Below are 22,305 nucleotides of genomic sequence, written 5' to 3' on the forward strand. Positions count from 1 at the left end.
TACCTGTATACTAACCCCCTGGTGGTGTTGCTACGTGTTACACTGACCAGGTCTCTAGTGCAGATATATTGCATACCTGTATACTAACTCCCTGGTGGTATTGCTATGTGTTATACTGACCAGGTCTCTAGTGCAGATATATTGCATACCTGTATACTAACTCCCTGGTGGTATTGCTATGTGTTATACTGACCAGGTCTCTAGTGCAGATATATTGCATACCTGTATACTAACCCCCTGGTGGTATTGCTATGTGTTATACTGACCAGGTCTCTTGTGCAGATATATTGTATACCTGTATACTAACCCCCTGGTGGTGTTGCTACGTGTTATACTGACCAGGTCTCTTGTGCAGATATATTGTATACCTGTATACTAACCCCCTGGTGGTATTGCTATGTGTTATACTGACCAGGTCTCTTGTGCAGATATATTGCATACCTGTATACTAACTCCCTGGTGGTGTTGCTATGTGTTATACTGACCAGGTCTCTTGTGCAGATATATTGCATACCTGTATACTAACCCCCTGGTGGTGTTGCTATGTGTTATACTGACCAGGTCTCTTGTGCAGATATATTGCATACCTGTATACTAACTCCCTGGTGGTATTGCTATGTGTTATACTGACCAGGTCTCTTGTGCAGATATATTGCATACCTGTATACTAACCCCCTGGTGGTGTTGCTATGTGTTATACTGACCAGGTCTCTTGTGCAGATATATTGCATACCTGTATACTAACTCCCTGGTGGTATTGCTATGTGTTATACTGACCTGGTCTCTTGTGCAGATATATTGCATACCTGTATACTAACCCCCTGGTGGTGTTGCTATGTGTTATACTGACCAGGTCTCTTGTGCAGATATATTGCATACCTGTATACTAACTCCCTGGTGGTGTTGCTATGTGTTACACTGACCAGGTCTCTTGTGCAGATATATTGCATACCTGTATATGTTACTATAACATTGCATACCTATATGATGTTACTATAACATTGCATACCTGTATGATGTTACTATAACATTGCATACCTATATGATGTTACTATAACATTGCATACCTGTATGATGTTACTATAACTTATACTGACCGTGTATGTCCTGTTGCACATGCGAGCACATCCAACATATGCCACATACTGTCCCTCGATATTCACCCAGTAGCGACATCCACTTATGACAGTTTTCTGAAAGGAGAAAACACAGTGTAACAATTAACTAAACAGCTTCATAGATTACATGAAAATAGTAGTACTACAAGAATAACATCATCATCATCAACATCATCATCATTCACAACAAAAGTGCTCAAAGGTTACGTGTCATCATCTCGTGGCTATTTGGTATACAACTAAAGAGCTACACCAGTAGTAACTTTAACAGATGGAGCTGCAAACACAGCAACCTACACTACTTAATCATGCCTCAAAGTGAGATTGACCAATCAGAGAGCAGAACTACTTACCCACATGAACCCATATACAGTCAGTAATGATCAGAGATGGTTGTTACTGACCTAATATGAGACCGTGTACTGTCAGTAACAGCCATCTTGGATTTTCCAACACCCACCTCACATATTTCCCAAGAACATTCTGGTGCAGAAATTCGTTATTTGACACTGTTTGTGTTTTAAAATAATTAATTGTGATGCGCAAAGACATTAATTTTCAAAGTAACTACGTTCATGACTTTATTACCAAAAATTATACAGAGGTCACTGATTTACAAATAGCAACGTCATAGAACATAATACAGGATGACGTCCCAAACAAGAAACGTGACGCTGATGATGTCACATAGCAATAGAATAGATAGCAGCCTGTCATAAGGGATAAGCGGGCAGCTATCAAGTTACAGTTGACCCCAGATTCCTGTTAACATGTGGGCAGTTTGATTATAATTCCATCCATTTTAGCTATAATACTTGTTTAAACATTCACATTTAGGGCATTATATATTCCATTGTTAACATTTGTGTTTACATTAAAGGGCATCTTCCCGAGGCAAGGGAGTTAACTGAAAGTCATGTTTCCACCCTTGCTGAACTAAGCTGGTATTATGGAGTTACATTTTAGCTGGACTAATGAGTCTATGCATAGGTCAATCAAAATCGCGAAACAAAATCGAAATCCGGTTTGTAAACTGTCATCCATATTTCGGTCGATTGCAGGATTTGCAAAGCATGTGCACCGCCAACTCGTTGTCAGCATATACTTTCCGAATCTTGTCATGTTTTTAATCATGGTGCTCATATGATTTTATGCATTTCACGATGTAAGACACATTTTATGACAATATAGATCTTAATTAACGATTAGATCACCCTGACCAGGTGCCGCCATTTTGTTTGAAGCAAATGCAAGTGATATGAGAGGTGGAATCTGAATGGTCCATAGGAGAGTCTTAGAAGGGACATAACTGGTAATAGCGACTGGTGGCACTACGATAGAGCCCAGTAATTCCAGCCTAGTTCGGCAAGGCCGGAAACTGGACTTTAAAGTCAGTTAACTCTCTTGCCTCGGGAAGATGATTAAAGGGCTGTATCGGAAACATATGTACTGGTCCTGTCATTTATACTGATTGTAAGTGTCAACTTTTCACTTTGACATGACATGTGCAACGAAGATACCAACATGTGTAAACTTTTCGGCATAATCAATTCGTTATGGTGTCTTTTGTGGCCGTAGACGGTGTCATATTAGGTTTGCAGAAAAATATTGGGCAAGGCGTGACACCATAACTAATAATATACCTACACATATACCTACACATGAGGTGCCCCATCACTCTTGACCTGTACACAATGGTCTATCTAAGTTATACCCTTACTCACCAATGGTTTATCTATGTTATACCCTGTACTCACCAATGGTTTATCCATGTTATACCCTGTACTCACCAATGGTTTATCCATGTTATACCCTGTACTCACCAATGGTTTATTTATGTTATACCCTGTACTCACCAATGGTTTATCTATGTTATACCCTGTACTCACCAGTGGTTTATCCATGTTATACCCTGTACTCACCAATGGTTTATCCATGTTATACCCTGTACTCACCAATGGTTTATCCATGTTATACCCTGTACTCACCAATGGTTTATCCATGTTATAAACAGTACTCAACAATGGTTTATATATGTTATACCCTGTACTCACCAATGGTTTATCCATGTTATACCCTGTACTCACCAATGGTTTATCCATGTTATACCCTGTACTCACCAGTGGTTTATCCATGTTATACCCTGTACTCACCAATGGTTTATCCATGTTATACCCTGTACTCACCAATGGTTTATCTATGTTATACCCTGTACTCACCAGTGGTTTATCTGTTGGTAGTGGACATTTAAGGTCACCATAACACACATCACAGGAACCCTGGAAGAAAACAACACACAACATATCTTCAGTGTATTGGTTGCCTGACAATCTCATTAAAATCAGAGCTTAGTTTTCACTACCGCTAAACAAAGATCTGAGGACATCCCATTACGGTTCACATGAGTACGACCTTTCGCGAACTTTGACCGATCGATGAAATGACTGACAAGAAATCGACATTAGCCAATCAGAAAGCAACTTTCTCAAGCTTTCTGACACTAGTTTCAAACTGGCAACTATGCTTCGAAACATATTTTGACGTATTCCCGTTTAAAAAATTTAAAACTGATAAAAAGAACATTCTGGAATGGTTTATAGATGGCCTAGATTGTATGGATATAATCATAAAACCCGTAACTGTCGTTTGGAATACCCTCTGTTAAATATTTCAAGGTTGCATGACCAGAAAACGCATTCTGTCTGTCACTTTCATGATCTGGTAAGCAACGCTTTGATTTGTTGGATGAAAGGTCGTTCTGACGTGACCTGTAATGGGATGTCCTCAGATCTTTGTTTAGCGATAGCGAGAACTAAGATCTGATTTTAATGAGATTGGGTTGACTAAACACAGGCCTGTAACAGGGGGCCATACACTGTGTCTAATGCTGACCATTTCTAATCAGAATCCATTAGATAGACAAATCTTTTGGATAGTGCTGACTGCTAACCCGAATTCCATAGACAGACATGTATTAGACAATTCCCCACAGAAATAGCCTAGTGAGACACATATTGGACAGTGTTGACAACACACATGCAAACAAGTAACAATAAATGAAAACCTCTGTCAAAATATATTTTGAAACTGTTGATTTTGTATTGCATGTAAAACCACTGCAGAAATGATCACATAAACTTTATTTCTATTTATAAAACATCTGGTTGAAGTGAGGCCATCTGCCTACCCGAACAATTCGGAAGGTCCTGACATCGCAGCGTTTGGGCAGCACGTCCCCCATGTCAGCAGGCACTAGGAGACTCTCGATGTGGTAGTAGATGCCGTTCCTGCAGGTGATGTCAGCCTGCGAGATGTTCACATTGCCGTTCAACTGTATCAGGCCCTAGGGACATCAGAAATGACATCATCATCAGTAAAACAAATCAGAAGACCTATTCGTACCTGGATCTTCACGGGTAAAAATGACACTTTGAACGGTATTTCAGCAATGATGTGACAGTGTTAATGGGACTAAAATCCAAGGTGACACAAGTCATAGACATTATCACCTCATTTTGTCACATTGCAGCGATGTGTCTAGAACTGCTCAGAGGCCGATTTTCGGGCCAAAATCTGCAACAAATGTCAGTAAAAATTCCCCAATAAAGAACTAAGAAGTTCGAATTTCCTGATAATACTTATAATATGACTAATGTGACGGCTTGGTAGAGGTCACTTGTATTTCGCTGTTGACAGGTCCAAAAAGTTTCATATTAAGTTTAACATTATTGATTGAAGGGAACCAACAGATCCTGACAACACTCAGATCCTGACAACACTCAAATCCTGACAACACTCAAATCCTGACAACACTCAGTTCCTTACAACACTCAAATCCTGACAACATACAGATCCTTACAACACTCAGATCCTGACAACATACAGAATCCTGACAACATACAGATCCTGACAACACCCAGATCCTGACAACACTCAGATCCTTACAACACTCAGATCTCGATAACACTTAGATCCTGACAACACTCAGATCCTGACAACATACAGATCCTGACAACAAACAGATCCTGACAACACCCAGATCCTTACAACACTCAGATCCTGACAACACTCAGATCTCGACAACACTTAGATCCTGACAACACTCAGATCCTGACAACATACAGATCCTGACAACATACAGAATCCTGACAACACTCAGATCCTTACAACACTCAGATCTCGATAACACTTAGATCCTGACAACACTCAGATCTCAACAACACTTAGATCCTGACAACACTCAGATCCTGACAACATACAGATCCTGACAACATACAGATCCTGACAACATACAGAATCCTGACAACATACAGATCCCGACAACACTAAGATCCTGACAACATACAGATCCCGACAACACTAAGATCCTGACAACATACAGATCCCGACAACACTAAAATCCTGACAACACTCAGATCCTGACAACACACAGATCCCGACAACACTCAGATCCTGACAACACTTAGGTCCTGACAACACTCAGATCCTGACAACACTCAGATCCTGACAACATACAGATCCTGAAAACACTTAGGTCCTGACAACACTCAGATCCTGACAACACTTAGGTCCTGACAGCACTCAGATCCTGACAACACTCAGATCCTGACAACATACAGATCCTGACAACAACAGGGTTGCACGCTTGAAATACATTTCCCTCAGACCACATGACTGGCTACATGGTAGTCCTACCAGTGCTTGTCAAAAGTTGCCAGACCCAACTTTTATGGAATCAAGAACTGATGATGCATCAAACTTAAATCATTATTATTAGTGAGTAAGTGAGTGAGTGAGTGAGTATGGTTTTACGCCGCTTTTAGCAATATTCCAGCAGCATCACGGCGGGGGACACCACAAATTGGCTTCACACATTGTACCCATGTTGGGAATCGAACCTGGGTCAGTGTGACAAGCGAACGCTTTAACCACTAGGCTAGAATTATTAGTAGTTGCTGCTATGAAAAACAACAAAATTACATAACTTCTAGTTCAGTGTTTTAATAACACTGATGCTGCCCATGTAGCCTAGTTAGAGCCCTGTGTACCCTGGGTGATGATGTAGCCTAGTTAGAGCCCTGTGTACCCTGGGTGATGATGTAGCCTAGTTAGAGCCCTGTGTACCCTGGGTGATGATGTAGCCTAGTTAGAGCCCTGTGTACCCTGGGTGATGATGTAGCCTAGTTAGAGACCTGTGTACCCTGGGTGATGATGTAGCCTAGTTAGAGCCATGTGTACCCTGGGTGATGATGTAGCCTAGTTAGAGCCCTGTGTACCCTGGGTGATGATGTATCCTTGGTACAGCCCTGTTTCCCCTGGGTGATGATGTAGCCTAGGTAGAGCCCTGTTTCCCCTGGGTGATGATGTAGCCTAGTTAGAGCCCTGTGTCCTCTGGGTGATGATGTAGCCTAGTTAGAGCCCTGTGTCTCCCGGGTGATGATGTAGCCTAGGTAGAGCCCTGTGTCTCCTGGGTGATGTTGTAGCCTAGGTACAGCCCTGTTTCCCCTGTGTGATGATGTAGCCTAGTTTGAGGCCCATGTCCCCTGGGTGATGATGTAGCCTAGGTAGAGCCCTGTGTCTCCTTTGTGATGATGTATCCTAGGCAGAGCCCTGTGTCTCCTTTGTGATGATGTATCCTAGGCAGAGCCCTGTGTCCCCTGGGTGATGATCTAGCCTAGACAGAGCCCTGTGTCCCCTGGGTGATGATGTATCCTTGGTACAGCCCTGTGTCTCCTGTGTGATGATGTAGCCTAGTTAGAGCCCTGTGTACCCTGTGTGATGATGTAGCCTAGGTAGAGCCCTGTGTCCCCTGGGTGATGATGTAGCCTAGGTAGAGCTCTGTGTCTCCTGGGTGATGATGTAGCCTAGGCAGAGCCCTGTTTCCCCTGGGTGATGATGTATCCTTGGTAGAGCCCTGTTTCCCCTGGGTGATGATGTAGCCTAGGTAGAGCCCTGTGTCTCCTGTGTGATGATGTAGCCTAGTTAGAGCCCTGTGTACCCTGTGTGATGATGTAGCCTAGGTAGAGCCCTGTGTCCCCTGTGTGATGATGTAGCCTAGGTAGAGCCCTGTGTCTCCTGGGTGATGATGTAGCCTAGGTAGAGCCCTGTGTCCCCTGGGTGATGATGTAGCCTTGGTAGATCCTAGACTTACATTGGGTCTGATGCCGATACTGACAGCGGAGTTAGACAGGGAGATGATTCGCCTTTTATTGATCAAATCCGCGACATGCGTCTGAAATACAGGAAATATTTGTTACATTTACAGTTGTATCAGAACATGGCTTCAGGGAAATGAAGCCTTCCAACAGGATGATATGTTTTTGGCCCAAAGAAAATGAGTCATCCCTTTGCACAAACTATGCAAACAAAAATGTGACGAAAAAATGTTTTGTTTCCCTGTATATCTCTGTAATAATGCTTCATATGATTACAGGATTGGTAGGCCTTATTAACAATTTATCAAGGTACTAATGTCATTTAGGTTGTCAAAATGTCAAGTGTCTTGTACAACCATATCCTTCCTTAATGTTACATTAAATTGCAATTATCAATGTAGCATTGCAAAAATTAACAAATTGTGATTAATACTTTGTAATCATTACTAATTGTCATTGCTTGTTGATATCTATAATTGAAACTTCTAACACTAGCATTTTGCCACTGAGGGGAGGTTGCGCTTCCATATATATTTTCAATTTATTTGACACACTTACAATAATTGAATTCACTTAGCCTTTTAGAGAGTGGTCAAACTTTGACCATTATTAAGTGAGTGAGAGTGAGTATGGTTTTATGCCGCTTTTAGCAATATTCCAGCAATATCACGGCGGGGGACACCACAAATTGGCTTCACACATTGTACCCATGTCGGGAATCGAACACGGGTCTTGGGTGTGACGAGCGAACGCTTTAACCACTAGGCTACCCAACCGCCCCTACCATTATTAAGGGTATCATAGGGAGGGGACCATGAAAAAACGGTAAATTAAATGGTACAGTAATATGATACAGTATCATCGGCTCCCATCTCCCCTCCCCCCTCCCCCAACCTTCCAAAAAATTCCAAAACACCTCTCATCCCATCCCCTATAACAAACGACCAGTCCCTAACAAAGGAAGGATTGAGATTTTATGAACACTTCAACCTTTATGTTTTCACTTCACTCCTTCAGATGTTAACATTACCGTTCCGGGGAATATATGGTTTTCCATGATTTTCCTTAGCGTAGGGAATCCATCATAAGACATGAGGTATTCCACGGTGCCTTCCGGCAGATCGTCCCACACCCGGTTGTTGGGGACAAACACGGTCACGTTGCCTGCCTCAAACAGACTCTCCAGTCCCAGCCTCTGTAATCAGAGCACACTCACATGCATATTGACTTGAATGTGAGGTGGTACATTGTATGACACATACATACTGACTTGAATGTGGTGTGGTACATTGTATGACACATACATACTGACTTGAATGTGAGGTGGTACATTGTATAACACATACATACTGACTTGAATGTGAGGTGGTTCATTGTATGACACATGTATACTGACTTGAATGTGGTGTGGTACATTATATAACACATACATACTGACTTGAATGTGGTGTGGTACATTGTATAACACATACATACTGACTTGAATGTGGTGTGGTACATTGTATAACACATACATACTGACTTGAATGTGGTGTGGTACATTGTATAACACATACATACTGACTTGAATGTGAGGTGGTACATTGTATAACACATACATACTGACTTGAATGTGTTGTGGTACATTGTATAACACATACATACTGACTTGAATGTGGTGTGGTACATTATATAACACATACATACTGACTTGAATGTGAGGTGGTACATTGTATGACACATACATACTGACTTGAATGTGAGGTGGTACATTGTATGACACATACATACTGACTTGAATGTGGTGTGGTACATTATATAACACATACATACTGACTTGAATGTGAGGTGGTACATTGTATGACACATACATACTGACTTGAATGTGGTGTGGTACATTGTATGACACATACATACTGACTTGAATGTGAGGTGGTACATTGTATGACACATACATACTGACTTGAATGTGGTGTGGTACATTATATAACACATACATACTGACTTGAATGTGAGGTGGTACATTGTATGACACATACATACTGACTTGAATGTGGTGTGGTACATTATTTAACACATACATACTGACTTGAATGTGAGGTGGTACATTGTATAACACATACATACTGACTTGAATGTGGTGTGGTACATTGTATAACACATACATACTGACTTGAATGTGGTGTGGTACATTATATAACACATACATACTGACTTGAATGTGAGGTGGTACATTGTATGACACATACATACTGACTTGAATGTGGTGTGGTACATTATATAACACATACATACTGACTTGAATGTGAGGTGGTACATTGTATGACACATACATACTGACTTGAATGTGAGGTGGTACATTGTATGACACATACATACTGACTTGAATGTGGTGTGGTACATTATATAACACATACATACTGACTTAAATGTGAGGTGGTACATTGTATGACACATACATACTGACTTGAATGTGGTGTGGTACATTATTTAACACATACATACTGACTTGAATGTGAGGTGGTACATTGTATAACACATACATACTGACTTGAATTTGGTGTGGTACATTGTATAACACATACATACTGACTTGAATGTGAGGTGGTACATTGTATAACACATACATACTGACTTGAATGTGAGGTGGTACATTATATAACACATTACAATATACAATACTGACCTGAACATGAGGCTGTATATTATACAACACATTACAATACATAATACTGACCTGAACGTGAGACTGTATATTGTATAACACATTACAATACATAATACTGACCTGAACGTGAGACTGTATATTGTACAACACATTACAATACATAATACTGACCTGAACGTGAGACTGTATATTGTATAACAGATTACAATACATAATACCAACCTGAACATGAGACTGTATATTGTACAACAGATTACAATACATAATACTGACCTGAACGTGAGACTGTATATTGTATAACACATTACAATACATAATACTGACCTGAACGTGAGACTGTATATTGTATAACAGATTACAATACATAATACTGACCTGAATGTGAGACTGTATATTGTATAACAGATTACAATACATAATACCGACCTGAACATGAGACTGTATATTGTACAACAGATTACAATACATAATACCGACCTGAACATGAGACTGTATATTGTACAACAGATTACAATACATAATACTGACCTGAACATGAGACTGTATATTGTATAACAGATTACAATACATAATACTGACCTGAACGTGAGACTTATATTGTACAACACATTACAATACATAATACTGACCTGAACGTGAGACTGTATATTGTACAACAGATTACAATACATAATACTGACCTGAACGTGAGACTGTATATTGTATAACACATTACAATACATAATACTGACCTGAACGTGAGACTTATATTGTACAACACATTACAATACATAATACTGACCTGAACGTGAGACTGTATATTGTACAACAGATTACAATACATAATACTGACCTGAACGTGAGACTGGAATCTGCGGTACCTTCCCTCCTGGTTTATCATATCCAGCACAGTTTTCTGACAATAGAAAAAGAACCATAGAGTCACCTAATACAAAGTTTATACACAGCCAACCAGTTTCTCAACAGTCATTGTTGCGTTGTGCTGCAGAGAGAAATATTTCTAGTTATATCCCATAAGCCTGAAGTTTTGGGAAAAAACATGTGGGTGACATCATGAGCAGCATCTAACACAATCAGGGTACAATGACACACAATCAACCTAAGCCTGGCCTCCTGATCCAATCTGTCATCTTCATGGCAGGAACGGGATAACGAGGACCAACACTACCTCCGAATCACAGGGTGACAATCCTCCAGAAAATAACTTTGAATATGTTTATCAATCAACTTATCTATCAAATATGGGTACAATGTGTGAAGCCCATTTCTGGTGACCCCCACCATGATATTGCTGGAATATTGCTGAAAGCGGCGTAAAACCATACTCACTCACTCACTCATCATTTATCAAATATTTAAATATACTTCATCACAGGAATAGTTGTTCTAAAGTCAAGATTATACTGAGACTGTAAGACTATATAATTGCCGGTCACCTTTTGTTTTCATGGAATTATGACATAGTTGGGTTATCATTACTGAGAGATGATATTTCACTTCTTGTGTACTTATAGATATAGGGGGGTGTTTGATAGTATGAAAGGCATACGATTGTCTTACGATGAACTTTAGATTCATGTGATCTTATATCACTAAACAATACAGTTTATGGTTTTGGTTTCATGCAGGTGCTCCGGCCTAACCTCAGGATCTCCCACGATCTCTGGCTCCATGGTGATGAGAGAGTTGGTGATGTGGATCATGCCATTAGCACACACCAGATCTCCCTTCAAGATCTTCGACTTGTCGGACTGGCCTCGGAGTCGGTACTTGAACACCTCACTTCTCTACAACCAAGAGATGATTTCACGAACTCACAAACACATTCCTGAAGTACGAACTTCTCTACAACCAGGAGACGATTTCACAAACTTACAAACATATTCCTCAAGTATGGTTTGTTTGTTGTTTAACACCGCACTCAAAAATATTTCAGCTATATGACGGCGGTCTGTCAATAATCGAGACTGGACCAGACAATCAAGAGATTGACATCATGAGCATCGATCCACGCAATTGGGATAATATGACACACATCAAACAAGTCAGCGAGTCTGACCACCTGATCCCGTTAGTCGCCTCTTACAACAAGCCAACAAGCTTAGTCGCCTTTCACGGCAAGCATGGGTTACTGAAGACCTATTCTACCCTGGATCTTCATGGGTCTTCTGAAGTACACACTTGCATTAAAGCTATCAACTAATAAGCATATACGTACTTAGGGTCCAACCATTTGACATTCTGGGAGGGGGGGGTGGGGTCAGGTTTAAAAAAAATTCTCTTCCTGAAAGTGCTGGACAAAAGTAATTTATCATTTTCAATTAGCAATATACCAGCTATATGACAGCAAGAAAATAATCAAGTTTGGACCAGACAATCCAGTGATGATATTATGAGCAAAGGTCAATAACATCTGGGTATGATGACATGCAATCAACCAAGTCACCGAGCCTGATCACCAGATCCATTAAGTCGCCATTACGGCCAGCCAATGTTTCTGGGCACCTGTCCATACCTGGTTCCTCACAGTATAGCTGTATTTGGGAGGGTGATGTAAGGTATATAATGGTGGAACTGACCGCCCTGAGACTCAGTGTGAGGGGGACGCCCTGTAGGGTGAAATAGTCTGTGTGGTTCTGCAGGTCGTCCAGAGACAGCTGACCAATGATCATGTGTTGGCGGATTATCTGCCGAACCTTGCCCCTGTCAGCCAGGAAGGACTCAAACTGAAACAGAATGAAACACTCATAAAATCTCTGATCAAAATGTAAACATCTTGTACTGACACAATACAACACATTGTCCAAAATTACTGAGTGACCTCCATTTCAGACTACGCTTGAAATATATGTTGACACAGTTCTTGATTAAAATTTTGAAAAAAGAACAAACAAACATTTCTGAATGTCTAATATATGGTTGAGATTGTATAGCAGTGCTTCCCACTTACTGCGCAACGCCTCATCTGTTCAAATTTTTATCCCATGAAAGTGAGAGCTAGACGATAATTTTGACGGAATCAGTCGTACGGGACGTAACTGTCGTTTGGAATACCCTGTGTTAACGTTTTCGAGGTTGCAAGATTAGAAAATATATTCCGACTGTCACTTTTTCAGGATCTGGTAAGCAACGCTTTGATTGGTCGGATGAAAGGTCGTTCTGACATGACCCGTAATGGGATGTCCTCAGATCTTTGTTTAGCAATAGCGAGAACTAAGATCTGGTTTTAATGAGATTGTGTAATGAATTGGTCAGACTCTGGTCTCCCATCTTACTGGTGCTTCTTTTCAATTTAAATGCTTGTTTCCATAAATAAATTACATCTTCAGAAATTAAGCATTAGTTCTATAGCATTTGAATATAAGGAGCTCTTTATTTCTTAGCTTCAACATAAGGGTTTTGACAAGGACGTCTTGACTTTCAATATTAATATCAAACACTGCAGGGGCGGTGGGGTGGCCTGGTGGTTAAAACGTTGGCTCATCACGCCGAAGACCCGGGTTCGATTCCCGACATGGGTACAATGTGTGAAGCCCATTTGTGATGTCTACCGCCGTGATATTGCTGGAATATTGCTAAAAATGGCGTAAAACCATACTCACTCACTCACTCACTCACTCACTCACTCTATCAAACACTGCATATCACATGAGCATATATCAGCTGAATAAAAGAACACTCTGATGAAAGTTAGTGAGTGAGTTGGGTTTTACGCCGCTTTTAACAGTATTCCAGATATATCATGGCGTGTCAGCTTAATGTGGGAGCTAGGAAAGCCCGAAGTGATGCAGGTCTCAGATATTTAACACTTCGGTGAAACCCACGAGCACGAGTATGGAGCTGACAAACCTAAAAACATAATTGGGGCGAACCCGGATTCGAACCTACAATCATAGGTTTCTGGCGTGCCCAAGGGACGCAACTCTGCACAGCCAATCACGGCGCCTTAGACGACTGGGCCACCCGTGCCCCCCTCTGATTAAAGCTGCATGAGAAAACTTACATATTACATTTGGAAAGAACATGATCTCTTCTCTGTAACATGTAACTAAACACTTTACAGAGGAAAAACAGTTGGTCATATGTGTGGATTCCTCTAGAGTGTCATGCTGTTTGCTTCTATCATTAATATGACGCCAGCCTGTATCTACATCAACAGTCTGTATGAGACAATGCAGTGATTGATATTATGAGCAACGATGCACGTTGTCAGGGTACAATCAAGTCACCAAGTCTGACCATCTGACCCATTACCTCACCTCTAATGGCCCACTTGCACAAAACAATCTCAGAGCTGAGGTGATTGTAACTCCCTTTCTTTAACATAGGCTTACTATAGTCACTTTGTGCAAGTGGGTCCAGCAGTGGTTCCTGGGGACTTACATATTTATCCCGAAATCCTATAAGTGGAATTCTGTGAATTGTTTGTTCATAATATCAAACACTGGTTTGTTTGTTCCAGACTCGATTATTCACAGGCCTCCTTCATTTAGCTGGAATATTGTTGAGTGTGGTGTAAAACAACAGGCAAACAAATGCTGCAAACAAACAAACTAACAGTAGAAGTTTTGAAGACGCTCTTGAAGCCCTGACTTGCAGGGACGAAGATGGTGAAGGGACCCTGTAGTGTGAGGGCTTCCCTGTAGCCGGTGTTCAGCATCTCCATCGCAAACGTCAACTGGTTCTTCAAGTCAGGGTCATTTCCATTCAGATCCTCAAGGCGCTGCCAGAAATATTTGAAATGTTTTAATATTTGATTTATACTTTCCTGTGCATGCCTGTCCAATCTCATTAAAATCAGACCTCAGTTCTCGCTACCGCTAAAAAAAGATCTGAGGACATACCATTAGGGTTTACGTCAGAACGACCTTTCATCCGACCAATCAGAGCATCGCTTAACAGATTATGAAAGCGACAGTCGGAATGTGATTTCTAATCATGCGACCTCGAAAACTTTAACTCCGAACAATAGTTACGGGTTTAATGACTGAATCCATACAATCTAGACCATCTATTAGCCATTCCATAATGTTCTTTTGTTCAGGTTTCAAATTTGTAATCAAGAATTTGTTATAATATGTTTTGAAGCGTAGTCGCCAATTTGAAAGCTGCCTTCTGATTGTTCATTCCATTGGTTGGTCAAAGTTCGTGCAAGGTCGGTCTGATGTGACCCCTAATGGGATGTCCTCAGATCTTTGTTTAGCGGTAGCAAGTACTAAGATCTGATTTTAATGAGATTGATGCATGTCAGAAAGGCTCATGACTTAGTACAGTTGAATTATTATGTCAAACAATTCACAGGACTAGTCTCAGTCTCTCATACAGACTGTGAAACAAAAATATTCCCAAACATCCCAAGTCTACAATACTTTGGCAAATTTACATTTCTTCATTTTCTGAAAATGAAGAGAATCTTTGAGCTCCTTTCTTATATATATTAAAAGACAATCTGAAAAAGAAATCTTAAATCAATTTCTGGCATATTGAGACAATTACACACAAAAAGATAAATCTGTGCATATAAGACAATGTCTTAGCATAACAGGAAATACCACTGTAATTGTAAATCATCATGTCGAGAGATGTTTTATTGCATATTTCACCTTTTCATTGACCAAGTTTATCATATCCTTTTGGTTCACCTGAAGTGATACGATGTTGTTTTTCAATGCGCACAACATACAAAAGAATCATTTTTCCTGAGACCAAGAACGGGGGAAGTGCACTAGACACAAGAAAAAAATTATACCTTATACAGTTTTCATTAACAGTTTTCCATACATCTTGTCTTTACTTGGATTACCTGCATAATGTTCCCGTAGCACTCCTGGCCATCTCCCACGAAACCCTCGTTACAGGTACACCTGGAGCAGATCAAAGCAACAGTTGGTGATTACCTGTCAACAGTTCCACGTTGGTTCCATGCAGTGTGTTGAATAAGCCCCTGCCCGGTAGCTCATGGCTGCTATATGGTTCTCTCTGGCTAATGAGAATAATATCTAGGTAGCCTGACTAGTAATACCTTTTGTCTGTTTGTTTGTTTGTTTGTTTGTTTGTTTGTTTGTTTGTTTGTTGTTTAACGCCGCACTCAGCAATACTCCAGCAATATGATGGTGGTCTGTTAATAATCAAGTCGGAACCACACAATCCAGTGACTGACATCATGAGCATCGATCCAAGCAATTGGGATACGATGACATGCATCAACCAATCAGCGAGCCTGACCATCCGATCCCGTTAGTCGCCATTTACGACAAGTATAGTCGCCTTTTACGACAAGTATAGTCGCCTTTTACGACAAGCATGGGTTGCTGAAGCCCTTTTCTAACCCCAATCTTCAAGGGTCTGGTAATACCTAGTGAATTATAATATTGTTATTTAGCTGTCAGACATGAAATTTCAAAAAGGGAATTTCCTGCCAGCAGCTTGATCTTAAATGGCTGATTTTTAATTTCTGAGACGTCATCAATGGTTATGCTAGTTACAGTCCCTTGTTACTAGGTCTGATAGGGACAGAATCCTGTTTGAAATTGACTCAGAATGAAGTTCTAACCTATTTGAAACTTGAATCACATTTTTATTCTCTGACTGCAAGATTTCTCATTGTGTTTGGTACCCGGCAGTAAAAAATAAACTGGCTACTCAAATCTACAATTGGTTACTAAAATAATGCCTACTGAATCCGGCTGGCTTGTACTGCTGAAAACTTATTTCAAACTCTAATTCCATGTATAGAGGTGACACACAGTGAAGTAGTCAGTGAGTGAGTGAGTTCAATTTAATGCTACTTTGATCAGTGTTTCAGTTATGTCAGTGTGTCATCTTGATGTGTGAAGAAAACCTATGAGCAGGATGCTGACAACATAATTAGGGTGAATTTGGGATTCAAACCAGGCATCGGTTCCTGGCACATCTATGCCCTCATGAAGTATTCAAGTCACTAGATTTGGTTGGTTGGTTTGTTGTTTAACGCCGCACACAGCAATATTCCGGCTATATGATGGCGGTCTGTAAATAATCAAATCTGGACCAGACAATCCAGTGATTAATATCATGAGCATCGATCCACGCAATTGCATCAACCAAGTCAGCAAGCCTGACCACCCGATCCTGTTAGTCACCTTTTACAGCAAGCAAGACCTATTCTACCCCAGAATCTTCACGGGGCTCAAGTCACTAGACAATAAAATATCTGTCTATTATCCAGTGAGATTGTTGATTGTTATCTTTCTGAAAAGTTCTTTGTTTATTTCATAAAACTGGGGTAAATCAAGGATTCAATTCTCCAACAAGAAGACCCTGTTAAGATTAAGATTACCACATTCGACGTAATAAGCGCCCCGCTCTAATAAGCGCCCATGGCGAAATTTGCTGATATATTGGCTAGTGAACAATCCCAATTAGCACCCCTTCCGATTGATCAATGTACACAAGCCTTATTTATTCATGTATAATACGCACTTGTGTGTTATATGCACCCTTAATAATGGGCTATTAAATTCTGGAAAATATATTTGTCATGTATAATTCACACAGATTTTTCTTTTGTATCATTTCAGGGTGTCAGCATAAACCACGAAATTTACAATCTTTCAACTTTTGTTTTTTCACCAAAATTATATTCTAATAAGAGCTCCCTACTTTTAATTTTGGGAGTGCCCTGTGTGCTTATTACGTCGAAGAAGGTAACTACTTAAGTAGGAACAAATAGGTTCTGTTTAATAACAGTACATCTGACATCTTGAAAGAAAATAAATAGAACAGAATAGAACTATTTAAATCCTCCAAAAGCCGTACCTTCATTTACACACTGGCCAGTCCAATCTCTGATGATACTTACTCAATAGCATTGGGGCTGACTGTGATACAGGTGGCGTTCTTGTGGCAACTCACAGAGGAGCAAATATCAATCAGAGAACACCCATAGCCTGGGACATAATTCTCAAACCCTGCCATACAGTCACAGGCACTCTGAAAGAAAGACAGTGGTCATATCATAGGGCACAGTTAGTCATATCACACAGCACAACCAGTGGTATCACACAGCACAACCAGTCATATCACACAGCACAACCAGTGGTATCACACAGCACAACCAGTCATATCACACAGCACCACCAGTGGTATCACACAGCACAACCAGTGGTATCACACAGCACAACCAGTCATATCACACAGCACCACCAGTGGTATCACACAGCACAACCAGTCATATCACACAGCACCACCAGTGGTATCACACAGCACAACCAGTGGTATCACACAGCACAACCAGTCATATCACACAGCACCACCCGTGGTATCACACAACACAACCAGTGGTATCACACAGCACAACAAGTCATATCACACGATCAGTCCAATTTCTTTACAATCAGATCCTAGTTCTCATTACCACTAAAGAAAGATCTGAGGACATGTCATTAGAGGTAATATCAGAACGACCTGTTGCAAACATTGACTGACCAATGAAATGACTAACAAAAAGTCAACATTAGCAAATCAGAAAGAAAGCAGCTTTCTCAAGCATTACTGAGCTAGTTTCAAACTGGCAACTTCCATTCCAGATTGCATTTTGACAAAGTTCTCAGTTCAAAACTTAAAAACTGAATAAAAACAAAAGGCCTGAATGATAGCAGAGATTGTGTAGTTCCAGGGGCTATGGTGTCCATGTGTAGTGGCCATAAAACTTCATGATGTGATTCAAACCACAGACCTTCTGATCAGAGGTCAGACGCCTTGTCGACATGACCAAAGAGGTTAACCCCGTCAGCAAGCTGACAAGGTAAGGATGTCATCTGTGGGATGACTCCAACTCCCTGCTATATACTCCCCTGTCAACAGAAGGCACGTCCCAGGCCACATAGTATAGGGTACTGAGACTTATTTTGCTCAAATATAATATGAACGTGCTCAGCCCCACATTGGGCGCCAATGTAGGGGTCATAACATTTTCGAGTTCTGTGATGTGATCCACACCACAGACCTTCTGATCCAATTTCGGACGCCTTGTCCACAGGACCAAATAGGTTAACATCATCGGCAAGCTGACAAGGTTAGGATGTCATCTGTGGGATGACTCCATGCCCTACTATACTGACAAGGTAAGGATGCCATCTGTGGAATGACTCCATGCCCTGATACACTGACAAGGTAAGGATGTCATCTGTGGGATGACTCCATGCCCTGCTACACTGACAAGGTAAGGATGTCATCTGTGGGATGACTCCACGCCCTTCTACACTGACAAGATAAGGATGTCATCTGTGGGATGACTCCACGCCCTTCTACACTGACAAGATAAGGATGTCATCTGTGGGATGACTCCATGCCCTGCTACACTGACAGGGTAAAGATGTCATCTGTAGGATGACTCCATGCCCTTCTACACTGACAAGGTTAGGATGTCATCTGTGGAATGACTCCATGCCCTGCTACACTGACAAGGTTAGGATGTCATCTGTGGGATGACTCCATGCCCTGCTACACTGACAAGACTAGGATGTCATCTGTGAGATGACTCCACGCCCTTCTACACTGACAAGGTAAGGATGCCATCTGTGGGATGACTCCACACCCTGCTACACTGACAGGGTTACATATACAGGCCACTGTAGGCCACCTACCCTGTTTGGTCCCATGTACATGCAGACTGACTTGAGGACCACGCAGCCCCCGTTGTCCACCTGGCAGGGGTTGATGGGCTCGCAGTAGACACCGTCGCCTGAATACCCTGAGTTACAGCTACACTCATGTTCAGCCGGGCCAGTAGGGGTACACGAGGCGTACACGTGGCAGGGGGACTCCACACAGTTGTCAATGGCTGTAGGAGATAGGAAATAAACTGTATTTCTCTGAAGCAGATAACTGTGAATCTTTAAACACAATCATTAGCAACATATTTATGTTTACATCCATTGTAAATTCTTCAGTTGAGATAAACCATCATCAGTACACTATGTTCTGCCATCACCCGTGAGTGAGTGAGTGGGTTTTGTTGTACGCCGCTTTTAGCAATATTCCAGCAATATCACAGCGGGGGACACCAAAAATGGGCTTCACACATTGTACCCATGTCGGGATTAGAACCCGGGTCTTCGGCGTGATGAGTGAACGCTTTAACCACTAGGCTACCCGACCGCCATCACCTGTAAATACACACAGTTGCTTTGAAGTGTAGTTGCTATGTTTAAACAACCAATCAAGCCATGGTCTGGGTCATTTCAATTTCATTTGTTTGTTGCTTAACGCCACACTCAGCTACATTTCAGCTATATGACGGCCTTCTGTAAATAATCAAGTCTGGACCAGACAATCCAGTGATTGACATCATGCGCATCAATCCACACAATAGGGAAGCATGGGTTGCTGAAGACCTACTCTAACCCAGATCTTCACGGGTTTGGCCTGGTTCCAGCGAGATGGATATAAGTGAGTGCTCTGACCAATGAGCACTCAGATTACATCGGCTCTATTTCTCATGCCATAGTCACATGTATTAATGTGTGATGGAGGAACGTGTGGTACTGACAATGGTCTATTTCAATTCTCATGGTTTCTCACTTTTCCAATCTACAGCAGACACTGCCAGACATGCCAGCGGTTTGGAAAATGGTGTAACACCATGTCACTGTAGTTCATCTGGTGCATGAATATTTTCCATTGATACATGTGTGTTGGCAGGTCACATATTTGCAGTGAGATGGAAGTCGAAAAGAGATTTTCAACACTAAAGTAAGACAAGTTTGGCTTAAAAGCAGGATTTGAAATATTTCATACAGCAAGGTATCAATGTTAACAGTCCAGTGAAATCAACAGAAAACTAGGTGTTATTAAGGAAAATAAATGCAAGACACAAAAAGTATTAATCAGTCAAAAAGATAACAATTACTGCTGATATCCACCGGTTACAATGATGACATGTGAGCTAACACTGATGGCAATGATGACATGTGAACCATGAGTTCAGGTGAGCTAACACTGATGGCAAGCTAACGCTGATGGCAATGATGACATGTGCACCATGAGATCAGGTGAGCTAATAAATGATGCCAAGCTAACACTGATGGCAAGCTAACACTTATGGCAATGATGACATGTGAACCGTAAGGCCAGGTGATCTAACACTGATGGCAAGCTAACACTGATGGCAATGATGACATGTGAACCGTCAGGCCAGGTGAGCTAACACTGATGGCAAGCTAACACTGATGGATGCTAACACTGATGGCAATGATGACATGTGAACCGTGAGTCCAGGTGAGCTAAGACTGATGGCAAGCTAACATTGATAGCAAGCTAACACTGTTGGTAAGCTAACACTGATGGCAATGATGACATCTTTACCTTGAGTCCAGGTGAGCTAACATTGATGACAATGATGACATGTAAACCTTAACTTGAGCTAACACTGATGATCAGTTACTTACGAGAACATGTCTTATTGTCTCTTTCCTCATAACCATGGTCACAAACACAGGTGGTGTTGCCGTCAATCTCCTGACATCGGCTGTTATTGTCACACGTCATGTTCTCACAACCGAAAATATCTGAAGAAAACAATCCACTCATGTATACATCAGCTTCAGCCTAAATGTGAACATATCATATTCATCTCCCACACTAGCTCCACCACTGAGGACATGTGCCTTTGCTTACTCTAGTGGGAAGAGGGTTATCAACGTTGATATTTTATATGATTTAATATGAGAACAAGTGAGTGAATGTGGTTTCGCACAATACGCCACAGGGGTAACAATGTAACAAAGCGATTTATCTCAGTTCATATTTACAGGAAACAATCTGAGTAATTAGTATGGCTGCAAAGTATACACTATGAGGTGAATACGATTCGTATCACGAATATAGGGTAACGAATACGAATCGTAACAGCCCCAGAAATTAGTATTTTAAAAACCATGTGACTACCTTTCTTTAACATACACAAAGTACATACCAACATATCATGTATAGAAATGACAAAGAACATATTTTGTGGAATGAACCCAGCAGAATGCATGGGGTGCGGTGGAGGTATTCTGTATTGGAATCCCCACAGGGAGACAAGCATGAGGTACTGAGGACCTATTCTGTACTGGAATCCCCACAGGGAGACAAGCAGAGGTACTGGGGATCTATTCTGACCTAGAATCCCCACAGGGAGACAAGCAGAGGAACTGGGGATCTATTCTGACCCAGAATCCCCACAGGGAGATAAGCAAAGGTACTGATGACCTATTCTGACCTAGAATCCCCACAGGGAGACAAGCAGAGGAACTGGGGACCTATTCTGACCCAGAATCCCCACAGGGAGACAAGCAGGGGTTCTGAGGACCTATTCTGTATTGGAATCCCCACAGAGAGACAAGCAGAGGAACTGAGGGCC

The 22,305-nt window shown here is 41.3% G+C and overlaps 1 protein-coding gene across 2 annotated transcripts in view; it reads right to left on the reverse strand.

Annotated features, from left to right (window-relative positions):
* Nucleotides 1–22,305, reverse strand: part of LOC139444995 (stabilin-2-like) — a 207,475-nt gene that overhangs the window by 171,797 nt on the left and 13,373 nt on the right. For both annotated transcript variants that reach the window (XM_071226035.1, XM_071226034.1), the window contains exons 5-17: nucleotides 21,350–21,469; nucleotides 19,547–19,743; nucleotides 17,761–17,891; nucleotides 15,724–15,784; nucleotides 14,479–14,643; nucleotides 12,500–12,646; nucleotides 11,564–11,707; nucleotides 10,753–10,815; nucleotides 8,304–8,468; nucleotides 7,270–7,350; nucleotides 4,306–4,461; nucleotides 3,338–3,397; nucleotides 1,098–1,193 (exon numbers count right to left, since the gene is read on the reverse strand). In XM_071226035.1, coding sequence (XP_071082136.1) covers nucleotides 1,098–1,193; nucleotides 3,338–3,397; nucleotides 4,306–4,461; nucleotides 7,270–7,350; nucleotides 8,304–8,468; nucleotides 10,753–10,815; nucleotides 11,564–11,707; nucleotides 12,500–12,646; nucleotides 14,479–14,643; nucleotides 15,724–15,784; nucleotides 17,761–17,891; nucleotides 19,547–19,743; nucleotides 21,350–21,469 — 1,586 coding nt within the window. The remainder of the gene's footprint in view (nucleotides 1–1,097; nucleotides 1,194–3,337; nucleotides 3,398–4,305; nucleotides 4,462–7,269; nucleotides 7,351–8,303; nucleotides 8,469–10,752; nucleotides 10,816–11,563; nucleotides 11,708–12,499; nucleotides 12,647–14,478; nucleotides 14,644–15,723; nucleotides 15,785–17,760; nucleotides 17,892–19,546; nucleotides 19,744–21,349; nucleotides 21,470–22,305) is intronic.

The sequence above is a fragment of the Haliotis cracherodii genome, unplaced genomic scaffold, assembly GCF_022045235.1.
Source record: "Haliotis cracherodii isolate W230 unplaced genomic scaffold, xgHalCrac1.p SCAF_6, whole genome shotgun sequence".
Classification (NCBI taxonomy): domain Eukaryota; kingdom Metazoa; phylum Mollusca; class Gastropoda; order Lepetellida; family Haliotidae; genus Haliotis; species Haliotis cracherodii.